This window comes from Colletotrichum costaricense (assembly GCF_030867565.1).
Source record: "Colletotrichum costaricense strain IMI 309622 chromosome Unknown Scaffold_11.1, whole genome shotgun sequence".
Taxonomy (NCBI): domain Eukaryota; kingdom Fungi; phylum Ascomycota; class Sordariomycetes; order Glomerellales; family Glomerellaceae; genus Colletotrichum; species Colletotrichum costaricense.
This window is the reverse complement of record NW_026848240.1, coordinates 1,628,907-1,647,655: the sequence shown is the minus strand read 5'-3', so window position 1 is coordinate 1,647,655 and position 18,749 is coordinate 1,628,907. Positions and strand designations below refer to the sequence as shown.

General features: G+C 50.3%; 7 protein-coding genes across 7 annotated transcripts; 4 read left to right on the top strand and 3 right to left on the bottom strand.

Annotated features, from left to right (window-relative positions):
- Positions 1-1,315: 1,315 nt before the first annotated feature.
- CCOS01_10890 (uncharacterized protein) lies at positions 1,316-1,867 on the bottom strand (the record flags this gene model as incomplete). Its single annotated transcript, XM_060459043.1, has 1 exon — positions 1,316-1,867. The coding sequence occupies one exon, from the start codon at positions 1,865-1,867 to the stop codon at positions 1,316-1,318; it is 552 nt and encodes a 183-aa protein (XP_060310845.1).
- A 711-nt stretch (positions 1,868-2,578) lies between these two features.
- CCOS01_10889 (necrosis inducing protein) lies at positions 2,579-3,545 on the top strand (the record flags this gene model as incomplete). The annotated part of the gene is made up of 2 exons (XM_060459042.1): positions 2,579-2,826; positions 2,900-3,545. 2 exons carry the CDS (start codon positions 2,579-2,581, stop codon positions 3,543-3,545), a joined length of 894 nt encoding a protein of 297 aa, XP_060310844.1.
- Positions 3,546-4,225: 680 nt separating this feature from the next.
- Positions 4,226-5,220, bottom strand: CCOS01_10888 (NPP1 domain-containing protein; the record flags this gene model as incomplete). The annotated part of the gene is made up of 2 exons (XM_060459041.1): positions 4,226-4,886; positions 4,973-5,220. The coding sequence occupies 2 exons, from the start codon at positions 5,218-5,220 to the stop codon at positions 4,226-4,228; spliced, it is 909 nt and encodes a 302-aa protein (XP_060310843.1).
- A 2,263-nt stretch (positions 5,221-7,483) lies between these two features.
- On the top strand, positions 7,484-8,125 carry CCOS01_10887 (uncharacterized protein; the record flags this gene model as incomplete). The annotated part of the gene is made up of 2 exons (XM_060459040.1): positions 7,484-7,568; positions 7,650-8,125. The coding sequence occupies 2 exons, from the start codon at positions 7,484-7,486 to the stop codon at positions 8,123-8,125; spliced, it is 561 nt and encodes a 186-aa protein (XP_060310842.1).
- A 321-nt stretch (positions 8,126-8,446) lies between these two features.
- Positions 8,447-9,409, bottom strand: CCOS01_10886 (uncharacterized protein; the record flags this gene model as incomplete). The annotated part of the gene is made up of 1 exon (XM_060459039.1): positions 8,447-9,409. One exon carries the CDS (start codon positions 9,407-9,409, stop codon positions 8,447-8,449), a length of 963 nt encoding a protein of 320 aa, XP_060310841.1.
- A 1,754-nt stretch (positions 9,410-11,163) lies between these two features.
- On the top strand, positions 11,164-11,542 carry CCOS01_10885 (uncharacterized protein; the record flags this gene model as incomplete). The annotated part of the gene is made up of 2 exons (XM_060459038.1): positions 11,164-11,268; positions 11,351-11,542. 2 exons carry the CDS (start codon positions 11,164-11,166, stop codon positions 11,540-11,542), a joined length of 297 nt encoding a protein of 98 aa, XP_060310840.1.
- Positions 11,543-12,732: 1,190 nt separating this feature from the next.
- On the top strand, positions 12,733-18,729 carry CCOS01_10884 (glycosyl hydrolase family 18; the record flags this gene model as incomplete). Its single annotated transcript, XM_060459037.1, has 5 exons — positions 12,733-13,309; positions 13,790-15,557; positions 17,449-17,547; positions 17,621-17,670; positions 17,732-18,729. 5 exons carry the CDS (start codon positions 12,733-12,735, stop codon positions 18,727-18,729), a joined length of 3,492 nt encoding a protein of 1,163 aa, XP_060310839.1.
- Positions 18,730-18,749: the final 20 nt, after the last annotated feature.

Below are 18,749 nucleotides of genomic sequence, written 5' to 3'. Positions count from 1 at the left end.
GTTTGATATTAATATGCATAGCCCGAGTAGAGGTGTATGTAGCGACATTGACGCCTGAAAACTCGCCGATCTCTCATTGAGTGCAACTCAACTATAAAGCTTCTCCGGATACTATCTGCCACAGTATATTACTAGGCTTGGGAATCTCGAAACAAGTGACTAACACCATCCGAAGCCTTTTTCACCTGTGGATTATTACAGCGGTGGGCGAAGGTGCCACCTATAGAAGCACGGGCTGTTGAATATCGGTGAGTCCGGCTACATTGGAGAAGATAGGTAATTTGCAAGAATTCAGGCGGGGCGGGAATGGCCGAAGAAACCGAGTTGATCAGCCTCACAGACCGTTTAATCAAAGCTAGTTTGAGTCAACTCAATTCAAGCCTATATTAATTTTCACTCATTGAGAGTTTGGCTAGCCAAGTTGCAACCCCACTTCTTCCGGTTCGCAGCGACCCTTCATTTATCAAGCATGAACTAGTTGCCCCAATGTTTGCTCCGATATCATAACTTAAGGCGCAAAGTATGCCCACGAAGTGCGATGTACTTCATCCGGCCTAGGAATGCCACTTGTTCGAGATTTTCAAATGGCGGCATAGTTTTCATATCCTCCCAATGTTTTGCATCCATCCTCAATGACCCCACCTTCGAGGCCTAAGAATCATCAGCTTGAGATTCTGCCCAGGCCCCATAATCCTGGCCGAGTTGTCAAAATAAGATGGCAAAACTGAACAACGTAGCGAATCAAGAAAAGAGTTAACATTCAGCTGCCGGAGACTACCAGTAGACGCACCCTCTTATCCCGGCGCTATGCAGCTACTGGGAGGTTTCCGGTAATATCAGTGATAGACCGAGTCCGACTTTGTCTGCCATGGGGCTCATAACATCTTGTTCGAGGGCCGATTTGATTAACTAGGCGTGACGTTCGTCAAATCCAGCACAAACTCACGTGAAAACCCGTTCGAGACAACGTTCTATCATGAGGCTGCGTGGAAAACATCACTCTCACGGCCACAAGGTGTCACCATTACTTCTGTGTCGTAAGGTAGCCACTCCCCTTTACTCCTGGTTTCCTTCGGTGAGGCAAGTGAGTTGTTGTATGTATAATTTCGCTCAAAAGCTGTACAGCTACATTCGAGTGCCATAGACACCACAGGGACGAACTTCTGGAGTTGCACCACTTTGATTCCAGTCCCTTCAGTCATTAGCCAACTCATTATCGTGTTCCCTAGGTTCAGTTACTGACTACACGCGATCAGTCAAACTTACACACACCGACAATGATAGTGTCAAAAACGATTGAACTTACTCCAGGCAATCACTCAACTGAGAGATACATATTTGTCTGACCGTCCTCCCTCTCGATAATGATCTGGTCAATGCTCTTGCGGGGAAGTATGCGGTCTACGGCTCGGTAGAAAGGAGTTTGGTTGAAGATGGCCCAGTCCGCTTTCTGATCGGGTGTGACTCTGATTTCGTCTTTGAAACGCAGGCCGTACTTGGTGCGGTACTGGGTCATGGCTGTCTTTGTAGCGACGTTCTTGTCGACTTCTTCAATAACGACCCACCACAAGTCGTCGGGATTGATTCCTTTCTTGTCGCAAAGAGCCGCGAGTACTTGGGACATGTACAACTTGCCCTCGTGTTCCTCTTCCTTGCCATTGTAGGCCAAATAGACGGTCATGGTCTTCTTTTCCACGTTGATTCTGACCTTATCCAGCGGAGCGTTACCCCCCAAGTAGTGAGGAGTGGTGACAAAGTATAGCCCATTCTGGTCCTCCTCAACTGTGTACCCGTGCTCCTCCAAGATACCGGCGTAGACTCCTAGGAGGGAAAGACTGAGCAGGAGATAATAATAGAGAGAGCGCATTGTGGATAGTTTGGAGAAATAGAATCTGAAGATGATGATGCGGCCAACGGCTTCGAAGCCAAAAAGATCGGGAGCCTGTGTGATTTAAGTGAACCAGAGACCGGTAGTATTTGCTTGGGCTTGAGACCATTATGTAAATAAATGTTCTGAAACTTGTCGATCTCGTCCTAGCTAAGAAGTCTTTTACTCTTGATCTCGTGAAGCTGTCCAGGTGCCCCAATGAATTTCGGGGCGACCGTCCCAAATTTCCGCCTTTGCCTTTTATGTTTTCCACACGATCATGAAAATGTCTCAATCATGCATCATAGGCCATCAGGGATGTAAAAGAATCACCCGATATGTTTAGGTCTGTACGTTCAGCATGTACAGGCCGTAGTGATCGTTTAGGTAAACAAGCCTCCTTCTCCAACGGGTAGTAATATTAAGGTTACGGCAATTCTCTGAAAGTGGGTAATGTACCTTAGCTCTAAAGGCTCGACTGTTTATGCTTTCTCACCGTGGCTCTCCGTTCATTTGGCCGCTGGAATATAGTATTCGTGTTACGAAATGATAGCTTCATTCTCTACATCTCATGGAGCCTGCAGCTTGTTGACGTCTCCTTGCATAGGTAAGGTAGATGACACCGCCAGGAGACCAGAGATATATAATATCCCATCCAGACACTGCTGATCATCCATGACCTTCTTCGACGACTCGAACGTGATCGAAACAATGAAGTTAACTAGTTTTGCAACTTTCCTGCTTGCCAGCGTCCCGAGTGTCCTCTCGGCCACCCTGCAAGCGCGAGCGAAGGACGTGGCCGTAGATGGCAAGTGGAAGAACCACAACAACATCCACTCCCTCCCAGCTGAAGCTGCCTCTGGATCTAAGGGAGAACTTCAACTTCGTTTTCAGCCCTTCATCAAAGTTTTGGGAGGATGTGTTCCCTTTCCAGCCGTAGATGCTGAAGGCTATCTCGGGTATGTGCACATCTACTCTGTCTATAAAGGTGACTAGCTGTAGGCTTTTAGACTAACTATAACATTCATGAAGTGCCGGTCTCAAGCCCACCGGCAAGGGAAACGGTGATTGTGGGTCTAGTGAAGGCCAGCTCTATGTCAGAACTGGCATAGTCAAAGAACGCACCGGAATCATGTACTCCTTCTACGTCCCCAAAGTCAACAAGGAGCATCGTCACTACTGGGCATCCATCGTGGTATGGGTTTACGGTGCCGAAGTCAACACCGCGCAACCCGTGGGCATCAGCTACCAAACCGACAATGGAGTGTACAACGTTGGCTCATATCCCGCCACGAAGTGGTCGTCGGGCGCTAGCCTGGTGGGCAGGCCCACGCATCCGCTCGTGGCTTACTGGGGCAAGAAAATCGTTGGCCCGCTCACCGAGAACATGGAAAACACTCTCAACCTCCCAATCATCGACTGGGATATGCTCCCGGAGCCTGCGCAGAAGCAGCTAGACGGTGCCATTTTCGAGCACACCTCGGTCCCCTTTATCGACAAGAACTTTGGCGATAACTTGAACAAGGCATTCGATGAGGGTTTCTATGCCGATCTTCCGGGCGGCGACGGCGATGAGGATGGAGGTGACCCCACTGATCCGGAGCCGGCTGGCCCGATGCCCTCCAAGGCCCCACCGGCGCCCACCGCTTCGCACAAGCCTCTGCCGTCAGATATCTAATAGAACTCAAAACAGTAGGCAGATCGGCGAAAACTCACCAATTGTATTCACGGTGGATAGTGGCCAGTATCACATAAACATCAGGCGGATGTGCTTAGTTCAGGTCTATAAAGGCAAAATTAGGGGGTTATCTACTCCGAAGTAAAATAGATGTTTGTCAAATTTTGCGGTTAAGTCACGTTTGTTAATTGCCATATCACAAGATAAACAATTTGTTCCCATCGAAGGGGCACGTAAATATGACGCCTCAACTGAGATGTTCCGATCTGAACGCTCAACGTCGCTGTGCTATAACGTTCAGGAGACAACATATAATGACTGGGGCTCAAGAAATCTGTAGATCATGCTGATAATCTCGAATTGAACTTTTAGAAACGTTCATCAAGAGCTGCGACACTATCTAGCCTGCTCCGAAGAGTTTTAGAACTGTACACTGGACACTTGAAGTGGATGTTATCATGTATCTAGGCTCTCATGTGGTGAAATAGTTCGGAAATTAAGACTTATTATTCCTCGTCTAAGTATCGGATGGCCTTCTCAAGTTCTCTATGGACAAACCGTTGAACGAATTGTAAATAGATCAGTACAGACAGACTTTCGTCCGATCGTTCACCTAAGAACTGCCGCCTAACCCAACTGTCGAAAGCCGAACAACTTCTTCCAAACTAGGTAGTCATTGATTATTTGTCCAAGCCGGTAGGCTCGGCAGCCGCGGCCGTTGTAGTGATAGGCGGGTTATCGGCTGGAGGCACATCATTTGAAGGGCAGTCAGGCTCCTTCTTTACACCAGCATAGAAACCATCACGGTAGGCAGCGTCAATCTGAGCCTGGAAGTGCTCGTCCGTGAAGGGAACCTGGGTCTTCTCGTACTTGACGTCCGTCAACGCCTGCTTTGCGAGCGCGGGGAGGGAATCCCAGCTGATGAGGGTACGCTCGAAAAGCTTATCACCATCGGCGCCGGTGAAGGGCGCGATGGCCTCGTCGTGAATTTGGATCTTGGGGTGTGTAGCCATATCGATGCCAACATCCGAGGACCTGAAAGAGACTTCTCCGGCAGAAGCCGAGCCCCAGTTCAGGTGGTCAGTGGTGTAGGAGATTCCGACGGGCCAGATGGACGTGATGTCGCTGTCGTCGCAGCCGAAGCGGTTGACCCAGACAACGACACTAGCCCAGTAGTGGCGGTGACCGTTGTTATTTCCCTTGGCCCAACGGACCTTGGGCATGTAATAACTGTAGATAATTGCCTTCCGGCCCTGGCTCTCTCCACGACGGACATAGACTTGAGCCGAGCCACCATCACCGCAGCCACTGCGACCACCACCAGTAGGCTTCAGACCAGCGCTAGTTCGCATCGTATCAGCATGTTTTCATCTTCAAAGAGTGATCTATGCCAGAGGAGTAACTGAAAACAAAGGAAGTTTACTTACCCAAGGTTGCCCTGGGCATCTACTGCCGGGTAAGGGTCGCAACCTCCCGAAACGAAGAGGAAGGGGTTGAAACGAAGTTCCAAGCTTCCACCAACGACTGAAGGCTTCTGAGTGAATGGAACGACGGCGTCATGATTAATCCAGGGGTGACCACCAGAGTCATCGCCATCGCGGGGCAATAGTGATGCAGAAACGGTCTGGGAGACGGCGAGGCAGCCCAGAAGAGGGCTAAGAGATTTCAACAACATGATAGCGGCAAAGGAGTGACGGTTAGCAAGAAGCAAAAGAGTGTGGGTAGACAATGGAAGAGGTCCCAGAGCAAAGGGAAACAGCTGCTCAATGTAGACTTTATTTGCAGTTTCACGTCGGGGACGCACTATGTTTCTTCATAACCTGGTGCATGTGTTGGTGGGCGGCCGCGGAACGAGACCAAAACTGTAAATAAATTGTCGCCGGGAAAAACGAGGCGATGCCTTACGATTTCGAGAGCAATTTGAAGGACTTAGGTAAGTGCCATTATGTCCCTCTTCCAGACTCCCATCTGACTCAAGATCGGATTTGTCCGTACGCGCACCATCAGGAGACCAGGATGTGTTGGTTCGTTCAGCGCGAGAGTCTCAGTTCTCATTCACTGCTTTATTTACTTCTAGTCTTGGCCATTGCCTCGTTTGTTTCTCAGTCTTTGCAAAAGCATCCTGTGCAAGGGCTTACTTGTGTTTGCCCCATCACTCTTCATTCGGCTTCCAATATCCACTTGGTCAATGTCAATATAGTAATTATCCATTGTCCGAGGTTAAGCCACAAATATGATGGCGAAAGGCAACCTACGTTTGGAAACATTCCGGTACTGAGCTCTCACAGTACAAATTAAGTATTCGTGACTTAAATTGGCTAGACTAAGGCAAAGTCCCAAGTCCTATAGTCCATGACTAGGAACGATCAACTGAGTTCGAGATTATTTATTAAGCTTCAGCAGTCTCTTGGCTGTGGAATACGTCAAAACCATTCCGTGATTCGGATATTGCCGCCTGACGGTGGAACTCTCGGCACACGGGGTGGCCCGCCTCTAATTTGGACACTGTCCGTGCCGCAAGCTAGAATTCACGAGGAAATTCCCGTGGTTCGTCCAAGCTCTGGTAGCGTCAACCTTGTTCTGTCAGAAGGAACCAATTTTAATGAGGTAAAGCCGCAACAACGAACTACAGGCTTTCCAGCAGCACGCAACTGCGGTTCGCAGCTGTTTCAAACACTGTCTACCAAGGGCGCGTTGTTGCCGAGTCCGGCGGTGCCGGCGGGAGCATGCTACCTATATATAGGTACCTTCTTTACCAGCGTTTGCATACGAATACAGACAAAACAAGTGAACAATGTGTCAATGTCTGGAAATCTTCTTCGAGTGGCTCCATCGGGGATAATATAGTCATGGATTGCAGGCTCTCTCACCCGTGTTCGATGCTGTTGATTGGATAGTAGCCCGAGTCGACGCAACTCTCCATGCCTTGGACCAGGTTGGGCCTATGTGCCCAGAGTAACCGAGGTTCATATGAACATTGCGTCCGATCGGATTGCAACTAACCGTAGATATCTAGCCTTCAAAATCTTTTACGATCTATTCTTGAGCCTGTACTCCTCGACGTTACTGACATGCAAGAAAATGCATCTAATATCTGGGGTTGGTCATGTGCACAGGACACCTAGTATCAAGTCGTACCGGTATGAAATCAAGGCCAACTTCTGTCTCCAAGCTCTTGGATTCCTTCCAAGCACGGCCAAACGGTAAGCACTAATTTTTGCCTACTTAAGCATGCAATCCATGGCCTGCAATGGCGACCACTCTTCCCCAGATCATCACATCTTGGCAAGTAATGAGGATTCTAGGAGGGCAGCTTATCACTTGACTTTGAGCTCGTATCACTGTACGCGGATTAGTAGTCGAGTCTAGTGGGTTACTTGAGCTTACTCAGAAACACCCAGAAGCGCATGATTGATCAAGTTTCTGGATGATGCATGTCAGAGGGGGCGCAGCTAGTCCATGACGCTTCTAATACAGCAAGTACCAGGCTTCTGTTCAACACACATGTGGGATCGCCGAACCTCAGGCCATACACGCAGACTTTCAGATCTCGACAGGAATTATTGATCGGGGAGGAACTAGGAGCCATAGAAGCTTGAAAAGGTTCCCTCAAACGTCACTACGTCTTAGAATTCTCATCTATATGTCGAGGAGATATCTCGTCGTCAAGCTTAAGCCATCCTTTCACAGGTGATAGAACCACACGCAGCGTACATTGAGTATTTGATACTCCGAGCGAAATGGAACTCAGATTCTATTTTATAATCTCCCTGATGGCAACTTTAGCAACTGGCCAAACCTGTTACTGGCCGAATGGGGTTCCGAACGATGTTGTCAAACCTTGCCCTGTTGCCGCAGGCACCGAAGCAGCCGCATGCTGTTTCGAAGACCATTATTGCCTGACAAATGGTCTTTGCTTCGAACCTTTGACGTTGACCATGTATCGTGGGGCTTGCACCGACGATACTTTCCAGTCAAGCGGGTGTCCCAAGTACTGCGACAAGAGCGACATACCTGGAGGCGGTGAGTGTGGCTTCGATCGACAACTACTAGACAAACCCATTCATGAGCATAATTGCTAATATATGGAATCATGCCTCATAGACAGTTCGCTGCATATCGGCGTCTGGACTTGTGGTAACGCACGATTCTCTTGCAGCAACCTACAGAATTGTGCGACCGGCAACTTCACCGTCAGTCTTCCCGGCAAGATTTTATTAAACGAAGCGGCAAGCACGGATCTTGGCGACTGTCCCGCGGCTACATCGACAACTGGAAACAGCACTGTTACGTGCCCTGCGGACAGCCATACAGACACCCAAGGCAGCATTTCTCCAGGCGCCGCGGCGAGCATTGGCGTTGGCGTCGGCGTGCCTCTTGCAATTATTGCTGGGGCACTGGCTTTGATGCTATTGCGCGAGAAGAAGAAGACGGCGAATACCACGCAAACATTAGAGATGACTGAGAACGACGGCTCAAAAACTGGTGGTTCGAATTCACAGTTCGTTTGGGGCTATGCCAACGCGGTTGCTCCCGAGCTATCTAACCAGCAGCATGTTCGACACGAGCTGCCTCAATGAGGGTTAGAGACTGTCGATTACCTTAATTGAGAACCACTATTCTGTTCGTTGATAGAATTACAGTCCTGAGAGTATGTTTCAGAATTTGAGTTTGCTCCTGAGTTTTACACATATTGGATGTCTTGATTGTATGTTCCTAGTCTGTTGTATGAGTTGAAAAATCTAATGAAATAGGTATCAATCTCGCTATAAGTGTAATATGTCTGTGTGACCTGCACACTCATCTGTACGTAGATGCAAAGAAGAATCGTAAACATGTCCTCGTACATAACGTCAATCAAGCAAAATATTCTGCTCGACGTTTGTTGATCCTGAAAACGTCTACCACAACGTCGCGACAGCGGCAAGAATAGTCGTCCAAAGCAGCGCCCTTGTTGGAGACAGCGAGCCGGCAAAGTTGCCTTCGCCCTTCTGGCCCTTTTCGAATCCTCGTTCGTCTCCACCGAGGTACAAAGCACCGAGGTCTGTCAGCCCGCCGTCGCCATCAAACAGCGACACGGAGTTACCGGTCCAGGCATTGGCCTCGTCCTTGCGGAAGGCACCGAACCAGGCGTAACCTTCGACATAGTCTAGTCCATCCAAATACGTCAGACTCTCGTTCATCATGGCGAGAGTTGCATCCGTGCTTTGTTTAGGGAGGGCCATCTCCGTGATCCAGTACTTGAGATCCGGCGATTTGGAGTTGTAGAAATCCCGCAGCCCGTCAAGGTGGTTCTTGAGGCCGGTCGCGTCGCCGTACCAGTGCACGGCGACGAAGTCGGTCGGGCAGCCGTTGTCGTCAATGTCGTAGCATGACTCATTGAACTTTTGCAACCACTCAATCCCCTGCGGAGAGCCGGTGACGACCGGGTGGCTGATGTTCCACTTGCGAGAGCCGGAGTTGCGGAAGGGCACAATGTGCTCAATATAGGCCTTAGCAGCATCTTCTGGGTCGATGCTGCTGCCGCCAGATGACGTCGTTCCGTCAGGCTCATTGAAGGTGAGTAGATGCGTAGATGATTCAGGTAGTGCGTTTAGACGTGAGCTGAGACCTGAATCTGAGGCATCGTCGACGCCGTGGACGAGCGGGATGAACGCGATGGAGCTGTTAAGGGCCTGTGCAGGCCATGTTGACCATGTGTAATACCAGCTGATCAACGACTTTGCGGAGGTGAGCAATTGGCTGTCGGCTGTGTGGTCGTCGCCTTGGAAAGCCAGCCCACGTTTTGAGGGCAGGTCGGACTGTGCGAAGGTTGTGGATTGGAGGACCAGCGAAGCTAGCAATATGCGACTGGTTCGTCTCATGGTGCCGCAGGTACAGAAATGGTCCCTGTCTAACGTGAAAGAGAGTAGTGGTTCGTGGAGGATGATCCTTGTGTGATTTGATGCACAGAAATCGGGATCGGATACAGCCGATGGAGGTGCCGGCTTTGCAGATATATCTGACAATCTTTCGAAACTCGACTGTCCAAGTAAATGGTTGATGTTGCAATGGACAGGAGAACCTGTTTAGCTGAGAGGCCTGACAAGCAGGATTCCTTCTTGCTGACGGCTCTATCACCCATCTCAATCATTGACCTCATTCGATGCCATCGCGCTCTTGGCGAGGGGCGACTATTCGGTGACGTCATCTTCCCTGGTTTCTCAGTCCTTGGTTGGTGCCAGTTGGACTGGCCAAGGCAAGCCCCCTTGCAAGCCACACCGCAACGGTCTTCATTGCTGACAATGTCACAAGAGAGAATTGAGAAGTTGAGTTAGCAAGGGTCCTGGTCGCCGTCCGTCATTGGTCTTGGGTCTAGACATGTGTTCAGCGAGGAGTGGTGCCATGGACAAGAAGACTCCCGTTCAGTTGCGGTTGTCGGCGATGAGGCCCAGCACGCCCCTGTCAGATCATGTCATCGGTTCGCCCAGCGCGGTGGAGTAGCGCAGTGAGTGCACGCACTCTGAACTTGAACGGTTGATGAGCTAAGATAGGGAGCTTCCGCGGCAAGACAAAATCAAGCCCAACACTTAACTGCACTGCATACTGTACCAAGTGCACAATCGCAGAGGCACTGCAAATTGTTGCGAAGCTAATCGAGAAAAGGATATGTGATGCAGTGGATTTAAACATAACTAGGTAGAGATCGAGACTCTGAAACCGCGGAAGATACCCAGCCAGTGCTCCTCCTCTTGTCGTTCATGGACTAGTGCTTTTTTGGCACAATTTAATCTACGTGGATAGACAAAACTACTATACATTGACTCTCACCAATTGAAGCCCAACTTAAGCACCTCATGTATGGTTCCCTAGAAGCCACATGTTGGGCAACGCATGTCGAATTGATTCCAAGTTACTCGGAGCCTTGGGAACATGGACGATTTAGAAGACTGCCCCCACATCACTCACGAATACGGGCGGACTTCGCAGCTGAACCCGCCTCAATGTCTTTAGGAGTCATTGCCTCCCCTCAGTATGCCACATCCCGTTTCAACTCCCAGGGCTCAAGTTGGCCGGAGCTCAACAGATGCTTTAACGCTGTATGAAGAAGCCGGCATTCCGTTGCAAACTCCATCATCTGAGCCGAGAGCGAGTCAGAGTCAACTACAAAATAGGCGGGTCTCGTCTCATGTTTATCAATAGCGAACTTAATTGCACTGCATGGAAGCCCGGTAGCAACTAAGAAATGGAGCTATCCGCCAGGTATATGTAGTCGACATAGTAGATACAGGATGTAGCCATTAGTGCGCACACGAATTGCTGCTGCTTGGTTCCGCAGGCACGTCCTTTACTCTACTTACGACAAGTCCAGTATCCGTACACTGCAGCTTTTCTTCCCTTGAGACATCATTCCGAAAACTTTCTCTTACGATGTGGATCTTTCTTGACTCTGTACGGACTGCGGAGCTTGAGCCAATTGTAGATGATATAAGTACAAATACCTTAGTCCTACAACATCCACATTGACAATATCACCTGATTAATCACATCACTCACACTTCACAATCACAAAAATTTCGACACCTGGCTATCGAGCTCAATCTTCTGCACCAAGCATCTTTCCGAGTACAGATTCATAATGCACTTCCAATCCACAACGCTCTTCCTTGCCGCCGCTGTCATCTTCCAGGGTGTTTCTGCGCAATTTTGCACTGGCCCTCCCTCAGACTGCAATTTTGAAGACGTAAGATTGCTCACTTGTAACTGAATTTTGGATGATCTCCAGGTACTGGAAAGATTAGGTGTTAACATTCCACTTATTGTAGTGCAGAATCAATTACGCTGATCCATGGGCGATCTGCAAGTCAAAGGTTCGTTTTCACTGCAGAAGAGCTCTGCGGTTTGGCTTTATAGCTGACTTGTATCTAGTGCACACCGAATTCAGGCCGAGATGCCGCTGTTTCCTGCTGCTCCGGATCGTTGTACTGTCCAGCATGAATAAGTACAGTACAATGTAACTGAGAAAGAAAAAATGTTATGTGCAGGAGCGGATCTTATGACCATTTGGCATCTGCATGATCTGCCTTTCAAAGCGCCGAGAAGAAACCATCTCTCTGTCTATCGTGTCAACGCCATAGTAACAGTGAACCAATGTACATATCAAGCTCTTATTCAGCCGCATGAGATTAGTCCTGGTAAAAACAGTTCCGAAAACAAAGTGGCAAGCCCAACCACACGAAAGCCATTCCTTATATTCTCAGTGTTGAACCTTGTCTCAATCTTGAGCACATAGTCTCTATTCCCGTGTGAAGCAGATCATCTTCGAGGCTGAGATAAAAAATGCCAAAAGCAATGGTGCCTCGAGGGCGAATCGAACGCCCGATCTTCTCATGACGGACAACAGTACGAGTGAGACGCTTTACCACTGAGCCACCGAGGCAGGGTTAACCAGATCATGGTTGGTGGTCCACAGATGCTGGCGGGTCAGCGCGGGACGACTAAGACACACCGCTGGTTTGAGTCTCACGATGCACCGACCGAGTTGTTGGAGATCGTGGAGGTGGTTCGTCGAAACATTGTACGGGGGAAACTCTTTCATTCGTTGACGTATCTCTGTGTGGATGACTAACCTCCGCGCGGGTCGCTACGTCTTACCGTTCCCCGCGCGCGACTCGTTTCGCCTTTCCCCAAGTTGGGACGAAAGAACGTAGACATCTGCGCGCGGATGTAAGCACCAAAGAAGCCACACAGGGTTGATACGAGGAGACACCTCTCATAGGCTGATATGAGAGCGGTAGTCTGTACATGCAGTCTTTGGCTGCGCATCTGTCTGACTTCAAGACGCCTCTCGCGATCGATGCGCGCGGGTCTGGCGTGCTTCTGAGAAGTTGAGAACACAGACAATGATTATCTCTCTGACGTGGTCAGGCGTGACTGGAACAGGACTACTTGAGTTGATTATGAATCAGCGGCGTGAGAGCTGAAGCTGCAAGACTTGGAGACAGAAGCGAGTAACACAATTTAGGTGCACATGGCGTTGGCTGTTCATCTTTGGTATAAAAGGCTGTTTAGCCAACATGCAACAACTCTTACTTTCGAGTATTTGCACTCCATCAAACTTCAACCTGACACAGGCATTGTCGAACCTTTGCAAAATTCAGTCAAATCGCAGACATTCTGATCTCCAATCTTTCAATCTATCACTGATATGAGTGCCGCTAAGAAAGTTGCCGTCATCGCGACGAGCACTCGAACCCCACGCATTGGAACTAAGGTCGCGGAACTGGTGAAAGATACCATTACCACAGATGCTACCACCAATGGCATCGATCTGAATCTTGTAGAAGTCTCTTCTTTCAGACTTCCCGTCTTCGATGAACAGATCATTCCCGCTCAGGTCCCAGCTGCAGGTGACTTCGCCCACGAGCACAGCAAAGCGTGGAGCAGGGAAATCGCCAAGTACGATGCCTACATCATTGTGGTTCCAGAATACAACTACGGCCTGCCTGGCGGCACCAAGAATGCCATTGACTACTTGTATAACGAATGGATCGGCAAACCCATTGCTGTAGTCAGCTATGGCATCATGGGTGGCAACTCGGCGTCAGCGCAGGCGCAGAAGACGCTGGAGGGCATGAAACTCCGGGTTGCGCCGACGCGACCGGCGCTTGCTTTTGCGGGTGGGGCCGGACCGGATCTGGTAGCTGCCATGGGCCACGGAGAGATCGGGGAAGAGTCGCGGAAGAAGTGGGAGGGAGAATCGGAGAGCATACTCAAAGCCTTCGGTGAGTTAAAGGAGCTTCTCAACGCGCCGGCTCAGGCGAAGACGGAACCTTGAGAAAGTCTAACCTTGGAGAACTGAGAACCAACCGCCGGCGCCCATTGACGGTGGCTTGGAGAAAGAAGCTTGAATTTTAGCTAGAGCTAGTTCGTGAATTCTAGATCACCTAACCCAATTCAAGCGGTGGAACTCCACCTCGTAATATCGCTAAACCCCTGTCTACAGCATCGTATTCCTTCGTGTTGGTTGAGCTACTGCTCTGCTGCCTATTTGAAAGATACTGTGCCGCTTGGCTTTGCATTAGCCGGAAATTCTCGTCGCATCGGCTCACAATGTATTCCTTTATCACTCTTCGCCTTTTGGTCTCCCTTTTCCCTTCTTTTCCACCATGCGCATTTCATCGCCGTCATTCGTTTTCTGTCCTTCATCGTCATGAGGACGTCCGCTCTTTTCGCGCTCAGTGGCTGCGCTGCCACTGCCCTAGCGCAAGTTCATCTACCGTTCTCCCATCAACCTCAGCCGAAGGCCAGTAGCAATGTCGAAACCAAAGACGTGGCGGACCGTCGATCAGTTTCTGCGACGGATGTTTACGTGACGGACTGGAATTATCTGGTCAACGCCACTGTTGGTACACCGCCACAAGATATTTCCTTGAGGGTTTCTGTGCAGGCTGAGCATACCTGGGTCCCAAACGCCAAGTATTGCGACTATTACAACCATAGCGACTATTACGATTCTTCTTCCACCAGGAGCGCCTATTACCTCGATTCATATTCGTGCAAATACGGCGCATTCCAGAGCAACGAGTCATCCACCTACGTCAACCCCGGCACCGAGGACTTCAGCACCAGGTACTCGGTCGGCCGAGCTAAGGGAGAATGGATTAGCGACACAATAGGCGTGGCTGGCAGCCAGATATCCAAGATGATCATGGGCTATGTTCAATCGGCAGATGTATTGATCGGTGTCCTTGGCCTGGGTTTCAACACCACCGGAAGTGCACAATCTACCGCGAGCCCGAGCAGTACCTCGAATTATCCTACCGTTCCTGAACGCCTCGTACAAGATGGTCTCATTAGCTCCCCCGCGTACAGTCTCTGGCTGGACGATTCATCCGCCACGTCTGGGAATCTTTTGCTGGGTGCGATCGATACATCAAAGTTTGAGGGCCCTCTGCTTCGTTTCTCAGTGCGCACAACGGGGTCATGGTCAACAAGCAGGCGATTTGACACCTTCATCACGTCCTTCAATGGTAGTAAGTCAGATACAGATGACCTACAGCCTCTCGGAGAATCTTTGCGTCAACAAACCGACGCATATGACACCTCGAACCTAGTGCTTCTCTCGCCAGATGCTGCTTTATCAGTGCTACCCAACGACATAGCCTTAGATCTTTGGGCTCTGGCTGGCGCTTCCTGGAATGATGACCTCGGCTACGCGATTATTCCTTGCACGGAAAACACCACCACGGGTCGCTTGGCTGTGCAGCTGTACGGATCGGAGGGACCTGTGTTGAATGTAGCTCTTGCCGACCTCGTGGTGTCTCAAGATGTTTGGTCCCATTCGGAGTGGTCTTGGGAGACCGAGTCGGCCTCCGAGTACTGCCTGTTTGGAGTCCAGTCGGAAAATTCCACATCGACATACACGTCTGCTTCCTATCCATACTCCTTGGGCAACACATTCCTCAAACATTCCTACATGGTATTTGACCTAATCAATGAAGAGATTGGCTTTGCGAAGACAAAGTTCAGCAGCACGCAGACGGAAGATCTGATTCCGTTCTCAAGCCACGGAGCTCAGATCCCCGCGTCAACGAGCGTCAGGCCGGATTGGTGCTCATCTACCTCATCTCAATGTCGAACAGGTGATTCGGGTTCGGGCTCCGGAGGCGGATCCTATGACGGTGGTACAACCTACCTGGGCGATGGCTATTACCCCGGACATCTCCCGCTGGAGGCAAACCTAGCCATCGGCCTCAGTGTCGGTGTCTTCTGCACTATGGTCATGGGTCTGTCTATCTGGGCCATCAGACGAGGCCGTCGTATTAGAAAGGCTCAGAAAGAGCTCGCTGAAAAGCAAGCCGACGTGGAACCCGGCGGCGAGACACAGGTCGGGGCCGCCGATGGAAATGCTGGTAACCTGGCTCAAGAAGCCTTGCATCCTCAACATCCGCCAGCTGCAGTGACTCGAGATCCTTCTGTAACAAATGCAGCTGCAGAGCAACGTGCTACTGGAACTGTGGGAACTGCCAAGTGAGAGAGTAGCGTTTGCCAGACAAATCTAATGCAACAATCAATTTGCCCGTGCCTCGCAGCAGGGGATTCAATCGCTGAAACAATAAACTCATGGCGCTTCTGCCTCCTCACTCTGATCCTTCGACGATATATACTGCCGAAGGCCGGGGTCAACGTCAGTTGCAAACCAAAGTAACGTGCGGACCGAACCGATTTCCTTCCATGACTAAGGTAGTCACGAGATGTGGCAAGTTGATTGCCGGATAGCGACTCGGGAGGTAGTCAACGTTCACAACGTCGTAGTAGTTGCTGGTTGCCTAAATCTCGAGTATCATCCTGGCGTCGAGTGGTGGTTCGTTCCTCCTTGTAGATCCTAATCTTGAGCACCCGCTGCTTCGGTTTCCACTTGCAACGTTGCAGATCATATATCACTTGGAGAGAGCCTCATGGGCATTGCAGATGGCATAGGAAACCTCGGGGTCAACCGCCGATACAACTCTGCAATATGCAAGACATCAGATGGCAGCTGCTCAGATGGTGTTAGTATCAATAAGGGTGCCCCTGATGTAGCCGTTCTTGACGAAAGGGCGGAGCGGGTGATGTGCCGCTGCCGCCTTATTACATTTTCACCTTCCTGAAGGGAATGGTGAGTTCCGTAGGATTTCTTTCGATGTGGTGCTGGGCCGGGGTAACTCTGAACCGAGTTTGGCTGTTTCTGTTGCGGGTCAGTCTCTCTTTTGACAGCCTGTCTTGTTCAGTTGTCTCGGCAGTGCAAGTTGGCTTGAGTTATCAAAGACAACAGCCACTCAATGGAATTGATAGTTGGCAAAAACACGTCACAAGTCTCTCCTATAACTCCCTTACCGCGATAAGAAAACTATAGCTTTTAGGGGATTCGCTAGAAAGGAAGCATGTGCTCACATTGGGCCTGTCCCAAACGGGCGATAAACCAACGCAGTGGAGGGTCACATTCGGCCCCGACTCGGTCATTCGCCCTACATTCGCCAAATTGTAGGCACATGGCCATTCAAGGGTAGGTCCTGAAGAATATCAGAACTCAGCCAATCTCAATGACTTTTCTTATTGTGCTAACAGAGCAAAGTCGGCTACCACCTGCATTAGCCCCGGCCCCTCACCTCGCCCCCAGCCACTCACCGGGCACCATCGCCAAATCCTCACCTTTGGTGTTGGCGCTCCCTTGACACATAGAATTTCACAGCGAATCTCCGAGCTGTTACTTGCAACCAGTACTCTGGGTGGGTACAATAGACTATGGTGTGTTAATGGTACATTGAGCGGCCAGGCTCGCAGGTCATCATCAACTTCATTGCTACCACTTGAACGTGACAAACAGACGACGCGCTCAAATTTTTGCACATGCACAGACCGACATACCAAGAATGAATCGCAGAAGCGGATCTAAGGGGTCTACAAGCCTAGTCAAAATTGACGACCTCATTTGAAGACGCGTAACGTTTCGCTGGGAATGGACCGGGTTTGCAAGTCACACCCAGACGACTGGACGTCAGGACTTGAACAATGACATTGTTGCTTGACGGCTGACTACTGTAGATAGCGTCTTGTCTAACATCGACGGACTCGATTAGTATAATATGATCAGTTGATCGCTTCATGTCCAGTGACGTGTACCTGACTTGCAGAGACATTCTCGTATTCACTCCTTTAGCAAATTATTTAACGGATCAATTTCTACCGCTTTCAAGATGAAGCTTCTTCAATCATTAATCACTATGGGTGGCATACTTTCAACAGCTGTGCGCCCCTCCACGGCGGCGCCGACGAACATCACGGAGCGAGGTCTCCAAGGCTACACAAATGCAGTCTACTTCACTAATTGGCAAGTTGTTATTAGACCTGAGGTGATAGAGCTCAGCTAATATCATTCAAGGGCGATATACGGTCGCAATTATCAGCCCCAGAATCTTCCAGCATCGCAGATCACTAATGTCCTCTATGCCTTCATGAATCTTCGCGCGACTGGTGAAGTGTAGGTCAATTCACAGCTCGACCTAGATGACTAGCGCAGGAACAGGCGAGCTAACATTCCAACCCACTCAAAGTTACACTGCCGATACCTACGCCGATTTGGAGAAGCACTATCCTACTGATTGTAAGGCTTGTTGTTCGTTGTTGATATAACACCGACACATGCTGACTCATTGGGGATCTAGCTTGGAACGATGTCGGCACGAACGCCTACGGCTGCGTCAAACAGCTTTACCTTTTGAAGAAGGCCAACCGCCGCATGAAGGTCATGCTTAGTATTGGAGGCTGGACATGGTCGACCAACTTCCCCGCTGCCGCTAGCACGCCTGAAGGCCGAGCCCTCTTTGCTCAGTCCTCTGTCAAACTCATGAAAGACTGGGGCTTTGACGGCATCGATATTGACTGGGAGTATCCAGCCGACGCCACCGAAGCAGCTAACATGGTACTCCTGCTTCAAGCAGTCAGAAGCGAGCTGGACTCCTACGCCGCCCAATACACTCCCGGCTATCACTACCTTTTGACTATTGCTTCACCTGCTGGCCCCAGTCACTACAACGTCATGAATCTCAAAGCGATCTCTGATGTCATTGATGCGTTCAACTTGATGGCATACGATTATGCCGGTTCCTGGGATGCCAATAGCGGCCATCAGGCGAACTTGTACCCGAACCCGAGCAACCCCTCGTCGACGCCATTCTCCACTGATGCTGCTGTCAACGATTACCTCGCAGCCGGCGTACCAGCCGCAAAGATCGTACTTGGCATGCCCATCTACGGTCGCTCGTTCGAACAGACCAACGGCATCGGCCAGCCGTTTACCGGTATCGGGAGCGGTTCCTGGGAGAACGGAGTGTGGGACTACAAGGCTCTTCCCCGAGCGGGCGCCACCGAGCTGTACGATGCCACGGCGGTTGCCTCCTACAGCTACGATCCGGCCGCCAAAGAGCTTATCTCTTATGACACCCCGGCCGTGGTGCGGACCAAGGTCTCATACCTGACAGGCAAGGGCCTCGGTGGTTCCATGTTCTGGGAGGCGAGCGGCGACAGAACTGACAGTGGAAGTCTTCTGGCGACTAGCTTCAATGCTCTCGGTGGCGCGAGCACCCAGGACCAGAGTCTCAATCAGCTGAGCTACCCTAACAGTCAGTACGACAACATCCGCGCGGGTGTACCAGGCGGTTGAATTTGAGCTTGTGGTGGTAG